We start from the raw sequence: 26,160 nt of genomic DNA on the forward strand, positions 1-26,160 counted from the left end.
AAGAATATTTCCTTAGGGTCCGACAAACTCCGTGGAAGTATGTGCAACATTGTGTGCACACGTGTGAGGTGTCTTTTTCTTGGAAATAAAGTCCAGAGTTTACTAGATTATTTTGGGGTCACTGACTGCTCTGCAAAGGGACTATTTTTTTTCCCCTCAAATGCCAAAGGAGTAAATATCTTGTGTACAGGGCAATGACGGCGGGCTTTTTAATATTTAGTGGAAGTGCTGCTCCTGGGTGCTTTTTTCAAGTCCCTGAGGAAGAAAGGTGACAAAAGTCCTAAGGAAGGGCGCTGGTGTCTTCTGAGCGGACCTCCGTGAAGTTTTCTCGGTGAGCTCTTAGGATCTCCCTCCTGGTTCCTTTTCAAATTGGGGGAGAGTTAGCAAATGCAGTTATGAATTAGGGCTCAAGTCTCGAAAGTAGCAGAAGCCTCTGCAACATTAAGAAACGCGCTTCTGCGTGTTTTCTTAAGACAAAGCAATTTTCCTCTGCACGTTTCTTAAAAAACTCCAGTCGCGACCCCGGCCACTCAGGGCTCATAGGCCCAAAACAGCGGCGGTGGGGGCGGGGAGACCGCGCGCGCCGCTTCCGCTCCTCCAGCCCACCAGAGGGCGTCACGGGCACGGTTCTACCTTCCCGAGATGCTCCGCGCCGGGCCCCTTCCGCGTGGGTTAGTGAATGTGAGAGTCAGCGCTCGCGCCGCGCGCGCCGCCCGTCTCTGCCGCTCGGCTCCCACATCCTGGCTGTGAGAGGCGGGCGCGCGCGCCAGAGCATAGAGACGGGCGTTGAGCTGTCCGGCTAGAGCGTCGCTGAATCGGAGCCGGAGCCCGAGCCGCGCGCTGTGTCTCCGCTGCGTCCGCCGAGGCTCCGAGTGTCAGGGACAAAAGCCGCCGCCGCGCCCTCTGCTCCTGCCGCCGGGGCTCATCCGCCGCCGCCGCCGTGCTGACGAGGAGTCCGCCACCGACGTTACCAGTGAGGATCCGAGAGCCATGTCGGCCAGCAGCCTCTTGGAGCAGGTACAGGCCCAGCCCGCATGTCTCGGCCATTGTGTGAGGCGAGATGGGGCCCGACTAGGCCCGGGCCCGCCGCTCCGGGCCGAGCCGCGGCGTCGCCTCTCGCGGGTCGGGATTCGGGCCTCAGGCCGGCCGCGCCCTGAGCCTCCCCGCCTGGCCCGCTCTTCCCGCTCCTCCCCAGGCCTCGCTCGCCGCGCCGCGCTCCGTCCCATTAGCGGCCAGGGCTTCCCTTCCTCGTTTCCTTCTCCTTCCCTCGTGTCGCTGCCGGCGCTGCCCGGCTGACTTGCCGGGCCTAGCGCTCTTCCCCCGCCTTCCCTCACCACGCGTGCCCCCAGGCCTGTTCCTTTCTTCCCGGCTCGGGCCCTGCTTTCATTTGTCTTTCCCTTTCCGTTTTCTTCCCGGACGACTTGCTGCTCGGCGACGTCCCCTCCTCTCGCAGAGACCAAAAGGTCAAGGAAACAAAGGTAAGCCCCGCTCCGCCGGTGACCGCCGGCCGGGATGGTGGGGGGGGTACGCCGGGCAGTGGGGGCGGTGTCTCGGGGACGCGCCCCGGGGAAAGGACCATTCCGAAGCCGCTCAGTTCGCAGGTGCCTCGCGCGGGTTGTTCGACCCTTTTGGTGTGTTCCTGCAGCTGGCGTGTAGCTTTTTCGTTAACAACGAGTAATTCATGAGCGGGTGGGGGTGGAATGCATTTTGAAAAGCACCAGGTCCTTAGTTTCCCGTAGGTCTTAGGAGGCCTTTGTTTTTCCTCCTTGTGGATCACTTTCTGGAAGTAACTCACATGTGAAAGGGGGTAGAGAAAGCCGGAGGGAATTGAAATTCGAAGGAGCCAATAAACTGACCTTTTAAAAAGATCGGCTTGCTCTGGGGTGGAGAGACTTTTTACTGTTGAGTCTTGCTTCAGCCTTGGCGCCCATCGTTATCTGTCCGTTCCCCCCCACTCCCCCGGAGCTTCAAACTAAGTGGCTCTCTGAACTAGCATAGTTTCTTCTTGGGGAGGATGTAAATTGATGGATTTGGAAGGGAGTTTGTCGGACCAGGGCATTACTAATTTGACTTTTCCCCTCTAGTACAAAATGGTTCTGTGCATCAAAAAGATGGTCTAAATGATGATGATTTCGAACCTTACTTGAGCCCACAGGCAAGGCCGGTGAGTAGTTGATCTTTATTATCTGAGGATCTGAGGGGACAGTGTACTGTTAGACATTCTCTGCCCTATCAGTAAGTCTCACTATTGTGTTGGGGGGTGGTTGACTCTCCTAATATAACTTACTAATTTGTTATATGGAACATTTATTGGAAGCATACGCTGTGTGGTCAAGAAAGCGTGTGCTCTGAAACCGTAGTACTGATAACATTCGTTGTATAAGAGTGATAACACTGGCATGAGTAATTGCCCCTAGTTTGCCAGGAATGGATCAGTGCAGAACTTAAGAATGTTGACCAGTGTTTAGCTTGAGCTCTAAAGAAAACAAAACCTTGTTTTTTTTTTTTTTTAGGAAAACTGGGATGATAATGGGAGGAAAATCTAGTGAATTATCACTTGAACTTCACCTATACAAAACTACCATCCCTTTGGTCTCTAATTAGGCTCTTTGTGTATTAAAACTATTTCATATGAGACAGTATGATGCTTGCTCGTTTGTTTGTTTGTTTGTTTTGTTATTTAGTGTCCATAGAGAACAACCTCGTTCCTAGCTCTCTTGGCTGATGTATTTAGGAAATGGAGTTCAAGGAGGTTAAAACACTGTCGAACTGTTGACACTTAGACCAATAATGATAGCAGTTGCAGGTAGGGGTCAATGGTAGAGGGTTTTTGCATCAGTGTGTCCTTTAGCATAGTCCCCATTGCCACCAAGAAAAGTTTGAGACACATTTATTATTTTTGATGGGAAGATTAGTTGCATATGTATTTAGATACTCCTGATATGAACTGTAGGTATTGAAATAGATTCACCAACTTTGTTTCTCCATCTCAAGACAGCCACAAAATTTTAGTTAACATTAAGTCTATAGATAAATGTATCCAAAAGAATTGAAGATTTTGATTTTAAGATGCTACAGCATAGATTAAGAAGTTCAAGGAGGGGTTGGGGATTTAGCTCAGTGGTAGAGCGCTTGCTAGACAAGCTCAAGGTCCTGAGTTCTGTCCTCAGCTCTGGAAAAAAAAGTTCAAGGAGTGGAACGTTTACATACAAATTTTAACCTATTCTGTAGGAAAGAAATGTAGCTGGTTTTTAGTAACTTGACATTGTGTATGTGTTCAGATTTGGACCTGATTGTTTGGTAAGATTTTTGAGCCTATCTAAGATTTTCACGTTGAGAGTACAAAAACTATCTAGGAAGTGATTGGCAAGAGTTTCCACACTGGCCAAACAGCCAGTCAAAAAAAGCAGAGACAGAAGTAGAGGAATGAAATATTAATAGTTGCTACTAATGGTGTAGTTTGCTTTCCTAATCATTGTTACTGAGTGGGAGCATTTAGAACCCATTCTAGGTAGTTCTTATAAAGTGTTGTGTAATTCAGATTTTTGAGCTCTGTGGCGTGTGTGAACTTGCTACTTTGGGTATAGCCATTCACCTATGTCTTGGCATAATCTGTGCTAGTAAGAACATTTTGTTTTTCTTAGAGAAGCTGAAGCTTAATGACTTTTTAAAAATTTAGTTTTAAAATAATGTGTGGTTATAGACCTTGAAGAAGTGTGGCTGTGTTTTGTGTTCTTGTGTTATATTATTAAGACTAATTCACATAGCTGGGTATTGTGCCTCATGCTTTTAATTCAAGGACTAGGGAGACAGAAATAAGTGGATCTTTTGAGTTTCAGGCCAGTTTGGTCTTAAGAATTCTACCAGTTCCTCTCTCTGCCCCAAGGCCAATTTCTCTCTTCCTCCCTAACTCTCCCTTCCCCATGGCTACTTCTCTGGCCTTGGTCCTTAGGGCCAGTGAACCTGCCCCCGGAAGAGCAGCTTCCCAATAAACCTGCCTTTAATATTAAAACATTCTGGGCCAGCTTGTGCATGGTGATGTAAATCTTTAGTCTCCCAGCATTTGGTGGGTAGAGGAAGGGGGTGGTCTCTAGTTTCAGGGCAGCTAGTACTGTTACACAGAGGTTTAAATTATGTCTTAAAACAAAACAAAACAAAAAAATATTCCAAAGAATTCTAGGCTAGCCATGACTATATTTGTAAAACCCTATCTCAAAATTAAAAAAGTAATTTATGAGGGTTTCTGTGTTTTTTAATTGAATATGTATACTGTGTCCAATATTTAGCCTCATGCTAAATATTTTCTTTTTTCTTTTTTTTTTTGAGAGTCTCTATGTAGACTAGCCTCATACTGAGATCTGTTTGCCTCTGTCTCCTGAATCCTAGGACTAAAGGTATAAGGCACTATACTTGGCCTTATCACTCCATTAGTTGAAAATTTTTTTATGTAGATGTATTTAGAGCTAAATAATACAGTTTATATTGTTTCCTGGCCTTGGTAACACAAGTTTAAGTACTAAAGTATTTAGTTTTCCAAGTTTCTTCAGGTCATATCTGCCTGTTGGTAGCTAATGGATTGGTAAAGAATGAGTGCCTTACATTACTGGAACTATTACAACTAAGGCAGACTACTTTGAAGATATACTTTGAAATACTATGTATTATGGGGATCAAGGTTATATACCTCTTGGTTTTCACTTGATTATTCTGTACACTGTAGGTTTGTTGAGTTTTCAGATAGGGTTTTAGCAGTCTTGCCCGGGCTGACTTGGAACTATGTCAATGTAGGCCAAGTTGTCTTCCAATTGCTAGACATTTACCTGCCTCTGCCTCTGCCTCTCCAGTGCTGTTCTGTAGGAAGTTTTTTGCAATGCAGAACAAAACAAAACAAAAAACCCCAAAACAAAATTATCACAAACTAAGATCAAAAATGATTAAGGCTTTCAAAGAATAATAATCTGTATCCCTGATATGGAGAGCAATTGTACATAATGGGAGTCTGAATTTCAGATGGTAGCCATTTATTTTATAAGTGAAATGAAATGGGAGTTACACTCCTCTGAATTTTAAGTCCTTTGGAAGCCACTATTTCCCTTCCAGATTATTGTACAGTTTACTTAGTGAACAGTGTTAGTTTATGGGGGAAGAATGCTTAAACTAGACATTTGGACTAGAACTTCAAATTTCTAGTTCTTTTTGTTTTGTTTTTTTTTCTCCAAAATTTTCTTACATGCATATATGTATATATATGCGTGCTCGCGTGCACACACACACACACACACACACACACACACACACACGAAACTTGGCATGCATGTGCCACCTACAGATATGAAGGGCAGAGAACAGTTGGCAGAAGTTGGCTTTCTCTGTTCACAATGTGGGTTCCAGGGATCAAACTCAGGTCCTTGAGCCTGGCTACTACTGAGCCATCTCAGCAAGCTTTGTTTCTTACTTATCTCCTCATGTGGGTGTGGGCCTGCTGTGACATGTGTGTACAAGTCAGAGGACAACTTGACAGTGCCAGTTCTCAGCACCATATGAGTGCTGGTGATGGAACTCCAGATATCAAGCGTGACAGCAGATATCTTGATTGACCCTTGGAGCCATCTTTTGACTTTCATTTTTAGGATTTATTAGTTTTATGTTTTAAGTGTTTTGCCTGTGTATATGTATGTGCAGCACATGTGTGCCTGGTGCATGTGGAGGTCAGAAGGGGACATCAGGTTCTTGTTGGACATATTATCTGGTTTTATTATGTTTTAAACTTACTGTATAACAAAGAAAGACCTTGAATTCTACCTTCATGCTTGTACCCCTTCCCCACTTCCCCTAACTGCTAGGATTATAGGCATGTGCCATGAAGTCTGGCTCTTTCCTAGAAATCTTGAACACTGATCTTCCATACCCCCCCCCCTTTTGTTGTTGTTTTTGTTTTTCCAGATAGGATTTTTCTGTGTAGCCTTGGGTGTTCTTGTGTGGTTCTGTAGACCAGGCTGGCCTAACTCATAAAGATCTGCCTGCTTCTACCTCTCAAGTGCTGAGATCAAAGGTGTATGCCACCACCATCCAGCAAAATTCCCACTTTTTAAATCCAAAACTAAGTAGTTTCCATAAAGACATCATCTCCACTGGACCTGGATTAGCAGGAGTTAGAAGATGCCCCACCTCTTTGGGATATAGAGTAAAATCCTATTAGGGAAATTAAAAGCCGGGCATGGTGATACAAGCCTTTAATTCTAGCTCTTGGGAGGCAGAGGCTAGAAGATCTCTGGGGGCATAGGGCCAGCCTGGTTTGCCAGCTACATAGTGAGAACTTACCTAAGCAACAACTTAAGCAACAGCTGGCAGGCGTGGTGGCACATTTTATATATATATATATATATATATATATATATATATATATGTATGTATGTATGTATGTATGTATGTATATGTATGTATGTATATGTATATGCATGTATGTATGTATCTATTTGTATGGATGATTTGTTTGCAGGTATGTCATGTACCTACCACATATGTGCATTGCTTACAGAAGGGACCATCAAATCCCTTGGGACTGGAGTAACATATGTTTGTTAGCTGCCATGGGTGTGCTGGGAACCAAACCTGGATCTTCTGGAAGTACTGAAATGCTATTAACTGTTGAGCCATCTGTCTGGTCCCAGTGGCACACTCCTTTAATCCCACCCTGGTCTATACAGAAATTTTTAGAATAGCCAAAACTACATAGTTAGACTGTCTAACCCCCAAAATTTATATTTACTATATGTGTCATATGTGTCAGCTTGACTTATGTTTACGCAGAATCTCAGATGTGGTGTGACACACATATAATCCCAACACTTAGAGCTGAGGCAGGAGGCTTGCCTTAATATTAAAGTTTGAGGCCAGTTAGACTACATAGCATGTGAAAACCAGCAGCCAAAAGGGTTAAGCAGTTCAGTTATCACATCAAATTCCATATAGTTGAAAATGCTAGAAAGTTTACAGAAAGATCACGTGAATGGGCTACTCCCTTTTGTAGTGATGGCTCAAATCTTTGAGTTGTGATTGATGTGGAAGGAAAAGTCCTGCTATTTACATATATTATTTATATATATATGTTGTTTTGATGTATCTGCCTTTTTTCCTTCCACAGAATAATGCATATACTGCCATGTCAGACTCCTACTTACCCAGTTACTACAGCCCCTCTATTGGCTTTTCCTATTCTTTGGGTGAAGCTGCTTGGTCTACTGGAGGTGACACAGCCATGCCCTATCTAACTTCTTATGGACAACTGAGCAAACGGAGAGCCCACTTTCTACCAGATGCAATGTTTGGGCAACCAGGAGCCCTAGGTAGCACTCCATTTCTTGGTCAGCATGGTTTTAATTTTTTTTTTCCCAGTGGGATTGACTTCTCAGCATGGGGAAATAATACAGTTCTCAGGGACAGTCTACTCAAAGCTCTGGATATAGTAGCAATTATGCTTATGCACCCAGCTCCTTAGGTGGAGCCATGATTGATGGACAGTCAGCTTTTGCCAATGAGACCCTCAATAAAGCTCCTGGCATGAATACTATAGACCAAGGGATGGCAGCACTGAAACTAGGTAGCACAGAAGTTGCAAGCAGTGTTCCCAAAGTTGTAGGCTCTGCTGTTGGTAGTGGGTCCATCACTAGTAACATTGTGGCTTCTAGCAGTTTGCCTCCAGCTACTATTGCTCCCTCCAAAACCAGCATCTTGGGCTGATATTGCTAGCAAACCTGCAAAACAACAACCTAAGCTGAAGACCAAGAATGGCATTGCAGGATCAAGTCTTCCACCTTCCAATAAAGCATAACATGGATATTGAACTTGGGATAACAAGGGTCCTGTGGCAAAAAGCCCCTCACAGGCTTTGGTTCAAAATATAGGTCAGCCAACCAGGGATCTCCTCAGCCTGTGGGACAGCAGGCCAATAATAGCCCACCAGTGGCTCAGACATCAGTAGGGCAACAGACACAGCCATTGCCTCCACCTCCACCACAGCCTGCTCAGCTCTCAGTCCAGCAGCAGGCAGCTCAGCTAACTGGCTGGGTAGCACCTCGGAACCGTGGCAGTGGGTTCGGTCATAATGGGGTGGATGGTAATGGAGTAGGACAGTCTCAGGCGGGTTCTGGATCTACTCCTTCAGAGCCTCACCCAGTGTTGAGAAACTTCGGTCCATTAATAACTATAACCCTAAAGATTTCACTGGAATCTGAAACACGGCCGGTTTTCATCATTAAGAGCTACTCTGAGGCGATATCCACCGCTCCATTAAGTATAATATCTGGTGCAGCACAGAGCATGGTAACAAGAGACTGGATGCTTATCGTTCCATGAACAGGAAGGGTCCCGTGTACTTACTTTTCAGTGTCACCGGCAGTGGACACTTCTGTGGAGTTGCAGAGATGAAATCTGCTGTGGACTACAACACATGTGCAGGTGTGTGGTCCCAGGACAAATGGAAGGGTCGTTTTTACGCAGATGGATTTTTGTGAAGGACGTTCCCCCAATAGCCAACTGGACACATTAGCCTAGAGAACAACGAGAATAAACCAGTGACCAACTCTAGGGACACTCAGGAAGTGCCTCTGGAAAAAGCTAAGCAGGTGTTGAAAATCATAGCCAGCTACAAGCACACCACTTCCATTTTTGATGACTTCTCACACTATGAGAAACGCCAAGAGGAAGAAGAAAGTGTTAAAAAGGTAAAGGGGGGACGTTAGAAAGGATAAGAAAGGCATTGTAGTGACTTGAATGGTTAATAAAAGCTGGGTAAATAATGGTGTCACTTAGCAGCTTAAGGCTTTATGGGAGTATAATTGGTCTTTTGAACCCTAGTGTGAAGGAATGTGAGCATTAGTGGAGAGCAGAAACAATACAGTGTGAACTTAACTGGTGTGGACAGGTAATTGTAAAGATACAACGGGGTAATTGAAGTGATGGTGTGATGGAAAGGGGATGTAATTACAGAAAAGAATGAAAGTTCTGTGTTGGAGTTTGTGTCTTTGGTCTTTTTTTTTTTTTCTTTCAAGAATTGGTGTGTTTCTGCCCTGAAATCAGCCTGCTTCTGACAGTTGACAATATTATCTGTCAGAACTTTATTTTCCTCTTTGTAATCCTCATTTTATTTTCTCTTTTCCTTTTTAGTTATAGGAAATGAACCAAGTATACACTAGGTGAGCCCTCTGTCAATGAAGCACACCCCCAGCTGTAAGAAAGTTACTGTTTGTTATGTAAAACCTTAAAAGCAGCATTAGAGAGGCTGGAGAGATGGCGCAGCAGTTAAAAAGCACTAGCTGTTCTTGCAGAGCATCAGTTCAGTTCCTGTCACCCACATGGTGGCTCCTAAACACCTATAACCACAGTTCCAGGGGAACCAGCAGGCTCGCATGTGCGCCACATCCATTCTTAACAAAAATCCATACACATAAAAATCTTTAAAAACCCAAAAAAACTGAATGTTAGAAAAGCTATCTATTGGCTTTAACATTTTATTACACAGTCACTTTCTCTTGCTTTTTCTTTACCAAGTGGAAAGAGTGATAGAAAATGGATCCCAACTAGACTAATTTATTTGAAACAGATAGGCTCGCTCTGGGAGTAGTAGGTATCTGTAAATTTTAGGGCTACAGTGGGGGTGTTTGTCTTGTGTTTTTTTGTTTGTTTGGTATCTTAGTTAGGGTTTTACTACTGTGAACAGACATTATGACCAAGACAACTCTTAAGTTATAAACAACATTTTATTGGGACCAGCTTACAGATTCAGAGTTCATTATCAAGGTGGGAACCTGGCAGTGTCCAGACAGGCCTGGTGCAGGCAGAGCTGAGAGTTCTGCATCTTCATCTGAACACTGCTAGACGAGGGTATTAAAGCCCATACACACAGTGACACACCTACTCCAACGAGGCTACACCTAATATTGCCACTCCTGGGCCAAACATTCAAACTATCACAGTTGACTTTTCAAGGGTTTCTCTGGCTGTGTATCCTTGGCTGTCCTAGAACTCAATCTGTAGACCAGGTTGGCCTCCAACTCACAGAGATCTGCCTGTCTCTGGCTTCTTTTTTTTTTTTTTTTTTTTTTTTTTTGGTTCTTTTTTTGAGCTGGGACCCGAACCACTGTCTCTGGCTTCTTAAGTGCTAGGATTAAAGACGTGCCCCACCCCGCCTTCAGTCATTTGTTTTTAAGATTTATTTTTTACTTCATGTGTATGGGCCTGCATTTATGCATGTGCAACACATGCATACTTGCCGAGTCCAGAAGAGGTATTAGGTGTCCTAGAAATTGAAGTTACAGGTAGTTGTAAGCTCTGCCTTGTAGGTCTTGAAGTTGAACCCAGTTTCCAAGCACAGGCAGCAAGTGATCTTAACAACTGACTCATCTTTCCAGCTTGTTTGCTACTTACTCATATTTTATTAACTTTTATGTGTACAGGTGTTTTGCGTGTATGTATGTATACATACTACACAGGGTCTCGCTGTGTAGTCCTCTGTGGTCAGGAATTTACTTTGTAGACCAGGCTGGCCTTGAACTCACAGAGATCTATTTGCCTCTGCTGGGATTAAAGACATTCAGCAACATACCCAGTGCTAAAATTAATATATTTTTTAATATATTAGTTTATTTAAAAAAATTTTTTAGATTTATGTATAAGTATTTTGCTCCTATGCATGTCTGTGTACCACAGTGTTATAACAGTTGTGAGCTGCCTTCTGAGTGCAGGGACTTGAACCCTGATCCTTTGCAAAACCAAAGCTCTTAACTGCTGGGCTCTCTCTCTAGCCCCATAAATAACATAGCCCAGGCTGGCCTTGAACTTGTGATCCTCCTGCCTGTTTATCCTTCAGCAGATAGTACCAGTATGAGCTACCACAACCGTCTTTTTAAGGCTTGATTGTGTGTATGTGTGTGTGGTGTGTCTGGGTCTACATGGGCTTAGGGTATACAGAACACAGTTCTTTCTCACTCTCTACCTTTACTTCATATGTGTTCGTGGGCTCAAACTAGGTATTCTGTTTTTTTTGTGGCCAGAACCTTTACCCATTGAACTAGAGTTTCTAATACTCGTATCTCCACTTTCCAAGTGCTGGTATTTTAGATACCACCATTTTAGATGTCACCATGTCCTGTTTACATTGCTTGGGATTGAACTAAAGACTTTATTCACACTGAGTTAGAGCTCTACTGAGTCAGGCTTAGTTCTGATAATAACCTCATAATATAGTTAGATGTAGGATTCTTATCTTAGAATTGGCCAGCCTTTTCCTAGAATGAATATTGAAAGCTGTTAAATAGTTCCTATTTAACTCTGGTAGAATGTTTGAGGAGCATGAACCAAACCTTGGGTTCTATCCCCAGCAACCTCCTCCTTTAAATAAAGAGGTAATGGTTCATCTCCAACACTGTTTGTAAAGACAGAGATCGATTGAGTATCCTGATTGTTCTTAGACTGGTGAACAGAACACCTGGTTATACTTGTGTCCCGTTGCCCTTTGATGTTCTGTGGGAAGAGACTGTGGACTTTGAAGAAGACTCACTGCCAGCTGTCAGCGTTGCCTGCTCTATTGGTTGCTTCTCCTGTCCATGCATAACTGGCTGTAATCTCTTAATAGTTTATTAGGCTTCCAAGAAGGTTTCATGAGAATGGAACTCAGCTCATCGAGGCTCTTGTTTAGGGGTGTGCCTGTGTTAGTTACCGAGTGGCTGAAGACTTGATGACAAGGAAGGCAGGAATGCAGTACTCAGGAAGCACTCAAACTCACGGGGAGGATCTGTCAGAGCTGCTGTAAAGGCCCACGGTCAGATTTGTACCTGGCAGACCACACCGAGTATAGATCGCTGTTATCGCCAGTCATTGTAGAGTCATTCTGTCACCTGAGGTAATTCAGTACTCTGAAACCTTCAAACATTGCATCTGTCTAGCTTATATCTCCAGTAATTTTTAGTGAATCTTTGCATCTTTTGGGTTTCTCACTCCACCTAACCCCTGCAACCCCCTTGTCTCTAGCCCAGCTGGCCTTGAACTTCTGATCCTCTTCCCTACACCTGAATGCTGGGATTACAGGCCAGCTATGTCTTGGTTTGTAACTTTTTTTTTAACTTTGTATTTAGAACATTTTTAATTGTGTGTGTGAGAGAGAGTTGAATGAGAGAGAGCAAGCACACCCCAATGTATGAAAGTGGAGGCTAGAGGCAACTTTTAGGGGTTGATTCTCTACTGTGTAGGTAGGTCTCTGGGTTGCCTTTACCCATTGAGCCATCTCACTGGCTTGGTTTAGAACAACTCTTTCAGTGGCTTTGTAATCTGTTAAAACATTGATTTTACTCTTTGAGTCAGCCTGACTGTAGCTCAGGCTGGTCTCAAACCCTCATAAGTTTTTCTAGTGAATCCTCTCAGGTGTTAGGATCGCAGGTGAGAGATATTGCATACAGGTTCTATATTCATTCTTATTAAATGATTAGGGTAGAAATAACCATACTTGCCCAGCATGGTGGCAAATGCCTTTACACAGAGGCAGGTGGATCGAGTGAGTTTGAGGCCAGCCTGGTCTCCTTGGTGACTTCCAGGGCTACACAATGAAGCTTTGTCTTAAAAAAAGAAAAGAGGAGTTGGGGATTTAGCTCAGTGGTAGAGCACTTGCCTAGCAAGCGCAAGGCCCTGGGTTCAGTCCCCAGCTCCAAAAAAAAGAAAAAAGAAAAAAAAAAAGAAAAGAGAAAAACCATACTTATTGTTGTATTCCTTCAACACTTTGAAGTTCCCTCTTCAGACCCACTGTGAGTGTATTTGTATCCTCAACATGTGTGGAAGTCAAAAAACAGCTTGTGGGAGCTGGTTCTCTTTTTCCACTGTCTAGGAGTATAGCTCTGTTGGTAAAATGCTTGCTCAGACTGCACAAAATCTGGGTTCAGCTCCTAGCCCTGCATAACGGAGTGGCCCATACCTCTAATTCCAGCATTGGACGGGTGGAGGCAGGAGGATTAGAAGTTCAGAGTTACCTCAGGCTATCCAGGGAGGGAAAGGAGGAATGCGAGTGAAAATTCTGCAGGTTCAGCATCTTTGTTACTTTTGTTGGGTTGTTTCGTGGGGGTTGGGCAGAGGTCTAGATGTCCTTGTCAAGGGACTGTGTGATAAAGGACTTTCCTATAGCTCTTTTATTTTGTTGTCCTTTATTTTGTGTTTGTGTACACATGTTGTTTGCGTGAGCCACAGTGCGCATGTGTAGATCAGGGCAGTCTGCTGTAGTTCTCTGATACTGTTGTGGTTCCCTGGGATCATACTCAAGTCAGTAGGCTTGATGGCAAGCACCTTTACTTGCTGAGCCATTGTTGTTGATCTGATTTGTCACTCAAAAAAAAAAAAAACTAGTGACAAGGCAAGTAGAGCCGATGCCTCTCTTTTTTTAACCCCGTATTCACTGTTGACCCCAAAGTTTGCAGACTGAGCCAAGAAGCACACTGAGTGTGGCAGTTTAGATGGTTCCTTTGCCAGAGGTTGACAGTAAAGTTGTTGCTGCCCCCTTCTGGACATAATTATAGCGCCAAGAGAGGTAGTGCAAGTGTCTGGGTAAAGTCTGCACCCTGCTGAGTAAACAAGTCTCAACAGACCTGATGTTAAAGGATAATTAGAACATGAGGTCACCTGCAATGCTACAGAATAGCGTATGCTAAAATGCTGACACTGGGCCAACAAGATGGCACGGTGGGTAAAGTGCTGTGTGGGCCTGGCAACTTGAGTTCAATCCCTAGATCCCATGTTTGTGGTGGTGTTTTTTTTTAAAGGGTGGAACAGAATAACTGCGGGGATGGCTCGGCAGTTAAGAGCATGTCCTGCACTGTCCTGTACTATACTGCACAGCCAAGGACCTGAGTTCACGCTGGGGGGCTGGCAAATGCCAATAACTTCAGCTCAAGGAGATCAGTGCCTCTGGTCTCTGAGGGCACCTGCACTCACTTGCATAGACACACACATAATTAAAAATAATCTTTTATTAAAAAGTGGAGTGTGAGGGGGCAGGAGAGATGGCTCAATGGTAATGAGCGCTGACTGCTCTTCCAGAGCAATTCCCAACAACCACATGGTGGCTCACAACCATCTGTTATGAGATCTGATGCCCTCTTCTGGTGTGTCTGAGGACAGCTACAGTGACTCATAAACATAAAATAAAAGTGCAGTGTGGTAGAGGAAGACACTTGATGTCAACCTCCAGCAGAGACAAGCACACGTACAACACACTCAGCTGTTCATGGGCATAAAACAAAAAACGAGGGAACTAACTACCTTTAAAATTTTCCCCTGAGGGACTAGAAAGATGGCTCAGGGCTTAAGTTCAATTCTGAGTTCAATTCCCAGTACCCACATGGTAGCTCACAACTATTAGATCTGTAATGGGATCTGATGGCTTCTTCTGGTGTATCTGAAGGCAGCAACAGTGTACTCACATATATTAAAAATACTTTTTTAAAAAAGTCTAATCCAGGGGTTGGGGATTTAGCTCAGTGGTAGAGCGCTTGCCTAGGAAGCGCAAGGCCCCTGGGTTCAGTCCCCAGCTCTGAAAAAAAAAAAAAGAAAAAAAAAAAAAAAAAGTCTAATCCAAATTTGAGTTGTTGGTAGAGGAAACTGTTCTTTTCAACTTATTTGCACTTAGTCTGCTCTCTAGCTGTGGTTTCTGCCTGTGTCCATTCAGCTGACAGATTAGAAATATGTAAGGTTTGTAGTCTAACTCTAGAGTACTTAGTACAGAGAAGGCCTGAGGTAAGTTTCCTTCACTTACATATAAACAGTATAGTATAGCAGTTACTTAGAAGGCATTTACACTTGATAATATATGATTTAGGAGTGATTTAAAGTGTATCAGGGTACATTGCTTAGTGGTAAATGTTGGCAGAGAATTTTCCAAGTCTACTGTTCTATCTTCAGCATCACACAAGAAAAATTGTGTTGGTTGTATGCAAACACTACCGTTTTCTTTATTATTATTGGCTATTATACTGTGTTATTTTCTGTGAAGTACTGAGTATCTCTGGATTTTTTTTTTTTTTTTTTTTTTAAGACAATGGACCTACCCTATGGACTTTCAGGCTTTAATTTTTATTTAATTTTTGAGATAGGCTCTCATATATCCCAGAACTTGATAATATGGGCAAGGATGACCTTGAACCTGTTGTGCTTCTGTGTTCTGGATGCTGGGATTGTAGGCCTCTGCTACGGTATCTGATTCTATATGGTGTTGGAGCTTGAACCCAGCACTGTGTGCATACACAGTGAATCCCACCAGCATGGTTTACATCCCCAGTCCTCTTGTGGGCCTTAACAAACATCAGAAACTGCTTGCTAAATATACAAATTCAATCCTTTCACTTTTTTCATATAAGATTTGACTTTATATGAATTTATTCATTTATCTATTTTGGAGACAGTCTCACTATTTAGCTAAAACTCTGTGTAAATCAGGCCCTCTTCAAACTCACAGGGCTGCCTCATTAGCGCTGGGTTAAAGGTGTGGGCCACTGCGTCCTACATGAACTTTAAAGAAAATATGAAACTGGAAAGATGGCCCAAAAGATTTAAGAGCAGGCAAGCCAGGTTCAATTCCCATCATTTCCACGGGACATGGCACAAAAGTAAAGAGTACTTTAAAGAGACTTAGTTTTATGTGTATGTGAGCCTGGATGTGACTGCTTCATGTATGTGGGAACCTGAAGCAGTCAGAAGAGGGGTCAGAGCTCTTGGAATTAGTCCATTTGATGAGGGTTTCAAGGTTTGTGATTTAATAGGCAGCAAGAATAAAAAAGAATAAGCCTGAGTGGGAGGCTGTAATTAGATCACAGACAAGTTCTTGGGTAATTTATATCAAAAAATTACTTAAGGTCCATCCAGCAGAGGTGGGCACTGGGTAGATGTCAAGAGAGCATCACAGTATAAATCCTTCCCATCCCCTACAGATACTGACTTAAGATTTTTTTTTTTCTTTTTTTTCGGAGCTGGGGACCGAACCCAGGGCCTTGCGCTTGCTAGGCAAGCGCTCTACCACTGAGCTAAATCCCCAACCCAAGATTTTTTTTTAATTTGAAAAAAACATGGATGTGGGTGTGGGAGGAATATACTACAGCACAGGTACAGGTCGGAGAACAAGCTTTTGAAGTTGCCTCTTCCTCCACTTTGACGTAGGCTTTGGAGATTGAATTTGCTTGTCAGGCTTTGTTTTGTTTTTCTGTGTAAATCATCAGGCTGAACTGGGATTTAGAGGTTCACCTGCCTCTGCCTCCCGAGTGCTGAGATTAAAGGTGTGTGCCACCATGCCCAGCAGTTCTCAGAGGTTTCTGAAGCATGGACCTTCACTTACGGGTCCTCTTCTGTGCGCTTAACCTTTATTTCTATTTTATGTGTATGAATGTGCTGCCTGTGTGTACGTCTGTGCACCAAGTATGTGCGGTGCCTGTAGAGAATAGAAGAGGGTTTTAGTCTCCTATGGTTGTGAGCTGCTATGTGTCGAACCCAGGTCCTCTGGAAGAGTAGCCATAGCCAGTGTTCTTATCTGCTGAGGAATATCCGCCCCCCACACACCTCGGGGTTAGATTATGTAGTCCTGGAACTCACTGGCCAGATCCCTCTGCCTCTTGAGCTCTGGGAAAAGGTGTGTCTTTCACCATAACTGACTCTTGTTACCTTTGAGACTGTTTTTTATTTATTTATTTATTTTTTAGGATAACCTATGCTGGAATTACAACCCAGGATAACATTTGAGTTGTTTGAAAGGGTTTAAAGCTATTTCTATAGCTAGGTTCTACCCCGAGTTCTTTAAGTTTTATCAGAGAAGCATTCTAGGCATTTCTTATATAAATGAAGAGCCATGTGCAGTGATCTATACCTGTAGTTCCTTTTACTTCAGTGACTGAGATGCAGGTAGAAGGCCTGGGGTCAGTGTTTGAGGCAAGCATGGAGAGAGTTAATTGTCTTTCCTCTCTCTCTCCCATTGTGTTGTCTAGGCTGGTCTCAGATCATCCTGCTTCAGTCTCCAGAACAATTGAGGCTATTTGTGGGTGGTGCCATTGCCTCTGGCTCTGAACTGTCTTTTAACTAAAAATTTTTATTTTTTTTCTTTTCTTTTTTTCGGAGCTGGGGACCGAACCCAGGGCCTTGCGCTTGCTAGGCAAGCGCTCTACCACTGAGCTAAATCCCCAACCCCTAAAATTTTTTTAAGATTTATTTATTTCATGTTTATGACTACACTGTTACTGTCTTCAAACACACTAGAAGAAGGCATTGGATCCCATTACAAATGGTTGTAAGCTACCATATGGTTGCTGGGATTTGAACTCAGAACCTCTGGGAGAGCAGTCAATGCTCTTAACTGCTGAGCCATCTCTCTCTCCAGCCCCTTAATTGTTTTCCTTTTTTAAAAATATTTATTATACATATATCGTATAGCTTTCTGCCAGCATGTATGCCTGCAGGCCAGAAGAGGGCACCAGATCTGATTATAGATGGTTGTGAGCCACCGTGTGGTTGCTGGGATTTGAACTCAGGACCTCTGGAAGAGCAGTCAGTGATCTTAACCTCTGAGCCATCTCTCCAGCCCTTCTTTAAAGTGTGTCTGTGTGAGAGATTATATGCCACATGTGTATGAGTGCCTGAAGAAGCCAAAGGAAGTGTTAGATCTGGAACTGGATTTATAAACAGTTGTAAGCCACCTTATAGATAGTCCCTCCCATTTGTAAGTTGTTTTTTTTTTTTTTTTTTTTTGTTTAAAGATTTATTTCTTATATATAAGTACACTGTAGCTGTCCTTAGACACACCAGAAGAGGGCATCAGATCTCATTACAGATGGCTGTGAGCCACCATGTGGTTGCTGGGATTTGAACTCAGAACCTCTGGAAGAGCAGTCAGTGCTCTTAACCACTAAGCCATCTCTCCAGCCCCATTTGTAAGTTTTAAACTTGAAAATTGAGTGCCCCTTGATACCCTGAATTCTCTATAAGTTACTTTAAATGTTGTAGGGGTGTTCCTTTGCTTGAGAAAGGGTTTACTCTAGCTCAGCCTAACTTTTAATTCACTTTATAGTTTAAGAACATAAATGATCTTGCCTCTACTTCCCAACTACTGGGATCACAGACTTGTGCCGTTGTACCTTGCCTGATAGAATGGTTTGTGAAATTGTTGTGGTTCACACGTAGCTCTTGTTGGTAGAGGATCATGTCACAATTCTGAGAGTAGTCAAGCGTGGCAAGCAGTTTTCTTCAGTTTAGAAACAGCACTAAATTTCTACCTTTTGTTCCACTTAAAAAGTTCCACTTTATCATACAGCTGAGAAATTGTTACGTTTACTCAGGGATGGGGACAGATTTTGGGCTTTTAAGCTGGTTCCAATTAATTGTATACAGGACTAGGCTACCAAATACTAGTCTTGGAAAATAATGAGCCAGTAGGAAAGTGAGGGAGTTTATGTGTATATTTTTGTTCTGGCTATGTTGTTTAGCACAGGCTGGCCTTGAACTCAGCATTTTTTTCTTGCCTTAGCCTCAGAATGCTGGGATTATAGGTTGAGCTAGCATGCTGTAAATGAAATTTATTAATGAATGTGTTTATTTCATCCTGGTGTTACCAGGACTTTAGCCAGTTACATGACTAAAGAGGGGATGGGAAGGTAAAAGGTATTTTTTTATAAGCTATTTCAGCCTTCTTTTAAAGCCGGAAACTGATAAAGTGGCACTCCTTGGCCTGTAGTAGTCTGGACATGCTGTTAGAGTCATCCAGTCAGCACTGTTTGGCTTCTTCATTCATAACACTTGAGTACAAATTGATTACTATTCATAACTATTCAGATTTTTTGTGGGGGGTGAATAATTACATTTTTAGCGTTAATAAAATTATATTCAATGGATGTGGATATGACTCAGTTGTGTTTTATGAACACTTAGCAGTAGAAAGAGGCCTGGGGAGTATAGATTAGTGGTAGAGCTTGTCTAGCATGCACAAAGCTTTGGGCTCAATCTCTAGTACCACAAAAAGAAAAAGAAAAAAGTAGAAGAAGAAAGAATAAACAAATACAGAATTTGGAAAGGTAGCACACTATCTAGGAGTTTGAAACTCTCAGCCTGTGTCACCAACACTGTCTTTAAAATAAAATCTGGGACTGGAGAGATGTCTTAGCATTAGCTTTTCTTGCAGATGACTGGAATTTGGTTACTAGTAAAAATGTCAGGCTGCTGACAACTGGTTGCCGGTAATTCTAATTTGTGGGATCATCCAATGTCCTTGGGCTCCAGGGGCACTTGCATGCATATTTAAAATAATATGAAAACTAAAAAGTGAGAAGAGAGCTTGGAGAGATGGCTCTGTGGTTAAGAGAACGACTGATCCAGGCTCAGCCAGCATCCACATGGCAGTTCATAATTCTGTGTAACTCTTCTTCCAGGTGATCCAGTGCTCTCTTCTGGGCTCTGAAGGCACATAACACACAGATAAGCAGGCAGATAAAACACCACACAAAGCAAAGACTAAAGGGTTTGCATGGGTTGGCTTGCTTGCATGTGTACGTTGTCAGGTGTCTACCTCTGTTGATCTGCAGCTTACTTTTGAGAATTCATTTCTCACTGGACCTGGAGTTTAACTGGCTGGTCAGTGAGAGCTTTCTGAGATTTGCTTGTCTGTCCTGACTTTTCTTTCCCTCTAGTATTATAGATTTGCACATCCTTGTTGGCTTTTACAATGAGTCTTCTGATTTGAGCTCAGATCTCCATGCTTGTAGATCTCCCTGCTTATACAGAACTCCATCTGTAGACCAGGCTGGCCTTGAACTCATAAATGCCCACCTGTCTTTGTCTCCCAAAGGCTGGAAAGGATTTTATTTTATTTTTTTATTTTTTTATTTATTTATTTATTTATTTTTTTCTTTTTTTCGGAGCTGGGGACTGAACCCAGGGCCTTGCACTTGCTAGGCAAGCGCTCTACCACTGAGCTAAATCCCCAACCCCAAGGATTTTATTTTTAAAGAATTATTTTATGTATATGAGTACACTGTAGCTGTCTTCAGACAGACCAGAAGAGGGCACTGGTTCCCATTACAGATGGTTGTGAGCCACCATGTGGTTGCCAGGATTGGAACTCAGGACTTCTGGAAAAGCAGTCAGTGTTCTTAACCGCTGAGCCGTCTCTCCAGCCTGTGGAAAGGATATCTTTAAAGAAGAAAGGGTACTAAATTAGAGGCAAAAGTGTTGGCCAATCGTCTAATCCCAGCCTTTAGGAAGCTAAGGCAAAGAGATTTCAGCCATTTTGATGCTAACCTAGATTGCAAATTATATTTGTGCAGGCAAAACGAGTGTGTGTCTGTGTCTGTCTGTCTGTGCCTGCCAGTGTCATAGTTGGGCCTGAGCTGCTATTTGAGGCATCTGTTGAGGGTAAGGAGCAGGAGAGTTGAGTCTATGTGTTTGTACTTTGAGATTTTTTTTTTTTTGGAGCTGGGGACCGAACCCAGGGCCTTGTGCTTGCTAGGCAAGCGCTCTACCACTGAGCTAAATCCCCAGCCCCGTACTTTGAGATTTTATAGAGTAGAGTCAAGCCACTTGGAGGTTTTTAGGATCCCTCCACTCAGGAGGCAGAGAGACAAAAGATTCCTGAAGCAAGCTGGCTTTTACATAGCCAGTGTTATCCAAATCAGGAAATTCTATATTGGTAATAGATTTATTACCTGCACACAGCTTTTTGCACTTGTCTGGCCTTACTTGGTTACCTTACTGTGGTTACCATGCTAGCTGAGAACACCTTGGTTCAAGTGCGCCCAACGAGTAAATGGCACCATAGATGCTTGCCACAGTGCCTGTTTCTTTTTTTTTTTTTTTTTTTTTTTTTGGTTCTTTTTTTCAGAGCTGGGGACCCAACCCAGGGCCTTGCGCTTCCTAGGTAAGCGCTCTACCACTGAGCTAAATCCCCAGCCCCTACAGTGCCTGTTTCTTACTGTCACATAGCAATCTTCTTTTGTCCAGGATTATTTGGTTTCATGTGCTTTAATTTTAGTGATTTCAAGAGAGTTTATGCCATTATTGGGAATGTTAATTTTGATCATTTCATATAAGGTATAACCTTCCAGGGTTTCCACTTTACTATTAGTACATGTGATGGTGTGCACCTGTAATTTTAGCACATGGGAGACCGAGGTGACAGTTGTAATTTCAAGGCACATTGGGTTACATAAAACCCTGTTACTATCTGTAAAACCCTATTGGAGAGATGGCTCAGCAGTTAAGAGAACTTGCTGAACTTTTTCAGAGGACCTGAGTTGAGTTCCCAGCACCTGTGTTGGGCAGGTCACAACATCCTATAGTTCTGGCTCCTGGAGATCTGACATCCTTTTCTGGTCTCCACAGGCATTCGAGCATGCGTGTGTGCGTGCGCGCGCGCGCGTGCGCGCACACACACACACACACGCACACACGCACACAAATTAAAATCTTAAAAATTGTATTAAAATCCTGGGGTTTTTGTTTTGTTTTCTATAAGCATTCGAGCACGCGCGTGCGCACGCACACACACACACACACACGCACACAAATTAAAATCTTAAAAATTGTATTAAAATCCTGGGGTTTTTGTTTTGTTTTCTATAAGCAAACTATGAATATTTTGTTCTTTATCAGAGTTTCACCTTTAAAAACTTATAAATCGGGCTGGAGAGATGGCTCAGCGGTTTAGAGCTCTTCCAGAGGTCATGAGTTCAATTCCCAGCAACCACATGGTGGCTCACAACCATCTGTAAAGAGATCCGATGCCCTCTTCTGGTGTATCTGAAGACAGCTACAGTGTGTACTTATATATAATAAATAAATAAATCTTTAAAAAAAAACTTATAAATCTTGCCTTGCTCAGATAATAATTAGCTTTGTTAATTTGCGTGTGTGTATGTGTTGCCTGGATGTGTTTGTGTGTACCATGTGTATATTCTGACCTACAGAGGTCAAAAGAGGATGTTGGGTTGGATCTCCTGGAACTAGAATTAGATTGTGTGAACTGCCTCATTGGTGCTGGGAATAGAACCCTAGTCCTCTAGTCCTCTGGGAAAGCAGCCAGTACTCTTTTTTTTTTTTTTTTTTGGTTTTTTTTTTTCGTCGCTGGGGAACGAACCCTGGGCCTTGCGCTTCCTAGGCAATCGCTCTACCACTGAGCTAAATCCCCAACCCCGCAGCCAGTACTCTTAACCACAGAGCTTTCTCTCTAGCACCTCAGCACTATTTTAAAACATAATTTAGTGTGTAAAATCCTGTGACTTATTTACTAGTTTCAAAATCACTTACTTTTTAAGATGCTTTGGTGTAAATGCTAAAGTGTCTTTATAAACTTTAAGGACTTTGTTGTTATTATAATCATTTTGGTGTGTGTGTGTGTGTGTGTAAATAAAATGTTTAAGATGTCTCCTTGAATTTTAACACTGAAATGCTAGCCTAGTACTTGAGATCCTACCGCTGAGTTCTGATTTTTTTCTTACTAACATATTTTTTTTAAATTTATTATATATAAGTACACTGTAGCTGTCCTTAGACACACCAGAAGAGGGCATCAGATCTCATTACAGATGGTTGTGAGCCACCATGTGGTTGCTGGGAATTGAACTCAGGACCTCTGGAAGAGCAGTCAGTGCTCTTAACCGCTGAGCCATCTCTCCAGCCCTCTTACTAATATTTTAAGTGATTTGTTTTTTGTTTGTATTTTGAAGCCATGTCTCTCTGTAGCCGTGGCTGTTCTGGAACTCACTATGTAAAGAAGGCTGGCCTCAAACTCACAGGATCCAACTGCCTCTGTCTCCCCAGTGCTGGGATTAGAAGCTTGTGTCACATGCTGAGCTTAATTTAAGTGTTATGACTAAACGTTTTGATAAAACTAGATGTATGTGTTAGGGTCTGATCTCTTACAGTATTTCTGGGTATATGTTAAGGTATAACAAGCACCATTTTATTTAATAGTTAATCACCTATTAGGTAAATGACATTTTTTTGTTTGCTTTTGGGTTGTTTTTTTTTTTTTTAAAGATTGTTATGGTACTTGGGGGTGAACTAGTAGACTAGTTTTTAAAATTCAGGCTGCCCTTGAACTCCTGTGTACCTCTGGCTGCTCCTGAGTTCCCGGTCCTGTCTCGGCCTCACAAGTGCTGAGGTTACAGATGGTGCCAGCTGATTTGTTGTTGTTAGTGCTGGAGACTGAGCCCAGAGCCCTGCCATGCGGCGAAGCATTCTACCACTGAGCCACCCTACTCTAAATAAAAGGTTAATAGAGGTGCTACTGGGAGATTATTTAACCTCAGGATTATTTACGATTTGAAGCAGGCTCACATTCTTCTAATACTCAAGTAGACCTAAACTCTTGGTGATGGTGCTCCAACTATAGCATCCTGAGTGCTGGGACGCTTGGTTTGTGCCATTCTGCCTGACAGTTTTGTTCGATTTTTTTTTAAACCAGTTTTCCTACTGTAAGCAATAAGTGTTTTCATTACTTTTCTTTGCTGTGATAAAACACCATGTCAAAGAAATTTCTAAAAGAAATTCATTTAATTTAGATTTCAGAGGGTTACAGTCAATGGCAGAACAAAGGCATAGTGGTAGGAACAACTGAGAGGGAATGTGTATGTGTGTGTGAGAGACGCACATACAAACTGGAAGGGAGCCTCAAAGCCTTCTCCCACAATTAACATCTCCAATAAAGCTAGCCTCCTATTCCTTTCCAAATACACCTACCATCTGGGGACCAAGATTTAAACATGAACTGTGGGGGCTGTTTTCATGCATACCCTCACAATATCCATTATTGAAATTTTAGGAGACTTTAATAGAAAATTTCTAGGAACATTAAAGCTTATTCTATTACATTGCTAGAACTTCTTTTCATTTTTGAATGGCAATTGATTTCTTAAGAGATTGGAATATATGGATTAGTTACAGTGTTTACTATTGTGATAAGTAGTGCCTCCTTGTGACATTTTCATACATGTACATAAGGTACTTGGTATTTAAACTTTCGGTGCACACAGTATGTAGAGGGCCAAAGGTGACATGGGTATCTTTGGTTGCTCTCTAATTTATGCATTGAAGCAGGCTCTCTTGCTGGACTGGAGTTTCCCAATTCTAGTTTGGCTCTCCAGTTTGCTCCTGGGAATCCCCTCTCTATCTCCTGAGTAATGTTGAGTAAAGTTGTTTATAGTTTTTCTCAAAGATAAACACGTAGGAAGAGAATCGTATAGTAGCTGCATAGTCCTCGTTATTAATTTTGGTTCTTTTTCATCTTGGGTAGATAGTCTCAGGCAGATGAGTAACCTTGAGGTTTAGTTTAAGATGAAAATAATGTTTTCGTGTGGTCTTCCCATCTGTAATAGTAACACACAGAGGGCTGCGGTAGGAGGGGAGATTCCAAGTTGGGGTCAGTTTGGATTGTGATTTTTTTTTTTTTTTTTTTAATGTATTTGAGTACACTGTATCTGTCTTCAGACACACCAGAAGAGGGCATCAGACCCCTCTACAGATGGTTGTGAGCCAACATGTGGTTGCTGAGAATTAAACTGGGAACCTCTGGGAGAGCAGTCAGTGCTCTTTAACTGCTGAGCCATCTCTCCAGCCCGGGTTGTGACTCTCTTAAAGCAACATAAGTCTCAGAAGTAATTATAGTTTTGGAGTAAAAATAGGAGATTGTTAATATTTACAGTACCTGGAATATGGAAATCCATTTGGGTTGTTATAGTTTTTAGAAGATTCATACTAACATCAGAACCGAAGTTGAAATGTCACTGGGAGAAAATAGGTGAGTTTAGGACTGTGCATTTCTTTATTGTTATATTTTGAGACAGTCTCTAAGTAGCTCTGGCTCTCTGAGAATTCACTTTGTAGACCCCTCCAGGCTGGCCTGGCGCTCACAGAGATCATCTGCCTTTGCCTCCTGAGAGCTGGGGTCAAAGATGGGCGCACCACAGCTGTATAGACAGCCCTTTTTTCCTCTTAAAACCTTGTAGTTCTGAGTTTGTGTGTTTATTGTTTCCTTTCAGACAAGGTCTTATTAGCTTCTAATTTATGATGATCCTCCTGTCTCAGCATTCCCAAATAATGGGATTGTAGGTTTGTGCAATCACACTGGCTATTCATTAAGTTTTGTAAAAATTGTGTACAAAATTACTCATTTTTATTTGGGATAAGAGGTTGGAGGTTCTGGTCTATAAAGTTTTAATTTAGATATTTTTTAGCTAACTATTTTAATTCTTTTTACCTTCTTAGGAACGTCAAGGCCGTGGGAAATAAAAAGCGGTTCTGCATAGACTGCAGCAACGGTTGCGTCTGCTTATCCTAAGAGGACACGATGACCTGCAAGAAAATTAGGACTTTTTTTCTTAATTTCATTGACTTCAGAGACAATTGCAAACTTGCAGTATAAGTATTGGAATTTCACAAAAGACATAGGACTTAACTGGAAAATGGGGAGAAAAAAAAAAGGAAAAAAGAAAAACCTAAACAAAAATTCCCTCTAGGTAGTTTAGGTAAAAAAAAAAAATGTCCCTTTTATTTTGGCTTTGGTTGTGATTCAGAGCATAATGCTTTGGGTTGTTTTTTTTTTTTTTGTTTTGTTTTTTTTTTTGTCTTTTTACTATATTTTTCGGATTTTTAAGTCCGTAAGTGCATACAATTTTCTCTAATTTTTAAACCCTTTCCTCCTCCCATTTTGACATTTGCACTTGGAGAACACTTGAGTTGCGCAGATTTTGGGTGTCCACCCCAGAAAGTGGGAATTTGATTTTTCCCTTCCGAACTGGAAGAAAATTTTTATGAAGAATTTTTGTCTAGGAAAGTTTAATAACAGTGTTAGCCAAGGTTGAGTCTGTAAGGGTGGTTCATTTCTCTGACCCTTTGTTACTCAAAGTAAAGTGCTCGGAGTCCTAAGAAATGTTCTGTTCTTGTGTATTATACTGATTAAGTCAGGATTAATTTGATTTCAAAGCTAAGAACAGTGGTAAAAACTTGTTTTCAGAAATGCATTTTGGAAGAGAAAATATTGTAAACATGTAGTGAATGTTTCTTCAGTTTCTTGTTCAGCCAATGAGGAAAGGGCATTGCCTTTCTTTTTACCATTAATCACTTCTCAATAAACGTGAGATCCTGTTGAGCATCATTCTA

The 26,160-nt window shown here is 42.3% G+C and overlaps 1 protein-coding gene across 1 annotated transcript; it reads left to right on the forward strand.

The window, feature by feature from the left end:
* The first annotated feature begins 662 nt into the window (after nucleotides 1-662).
* Nucleotides 663-26,155, forward strand: Ythdf2 (YTH N6-methyladenosine RNA binding protein 2). Its single transcript, XM_032896831.1, is given in 14 exon segments — nucleotides 663-1,017; nucleotides 1,454-1,478; nucleotides 2,085-2,164; nucleotides 7,145-7,426; nucleotides 7,429-7,713; nucleotides 7,715-7,815; nucleotides 7,817-7,839; nucleotides 7,842-7,909; nucleotides 7,912-8,176; nucleotides 8,179-8,220; nucleotides 8,223-8,243; nucleotides 8,246-8,269; nucleotides 8,272-8,723; nucleotides 25,267-26,155. Coding segments are annotated over 14 exon segments (1,719 nt in total). The 5' UTR covers nucleotides 663-990; the 3' UTR covers nucleotides 25,291-26,155.
* The last annotated feature ends 5 nt before the right edge of the window (nucleotides 26,156-26,160 follow it).

Source organism: Rattus rattus, chromosome 1 (genome assembly GCF_011064425.1).
Source record: "Rattus rattus isolate New Zealand chromosome 1, Rrattus_CSIRO_v1, whole genome shotgun sequence".
Classification (NCBI taxonomy): Eukaryota; Metazoa; Chordata; class Mammalia; order Rodentia; family Muridae; genus Rattus; species Rattus rattus.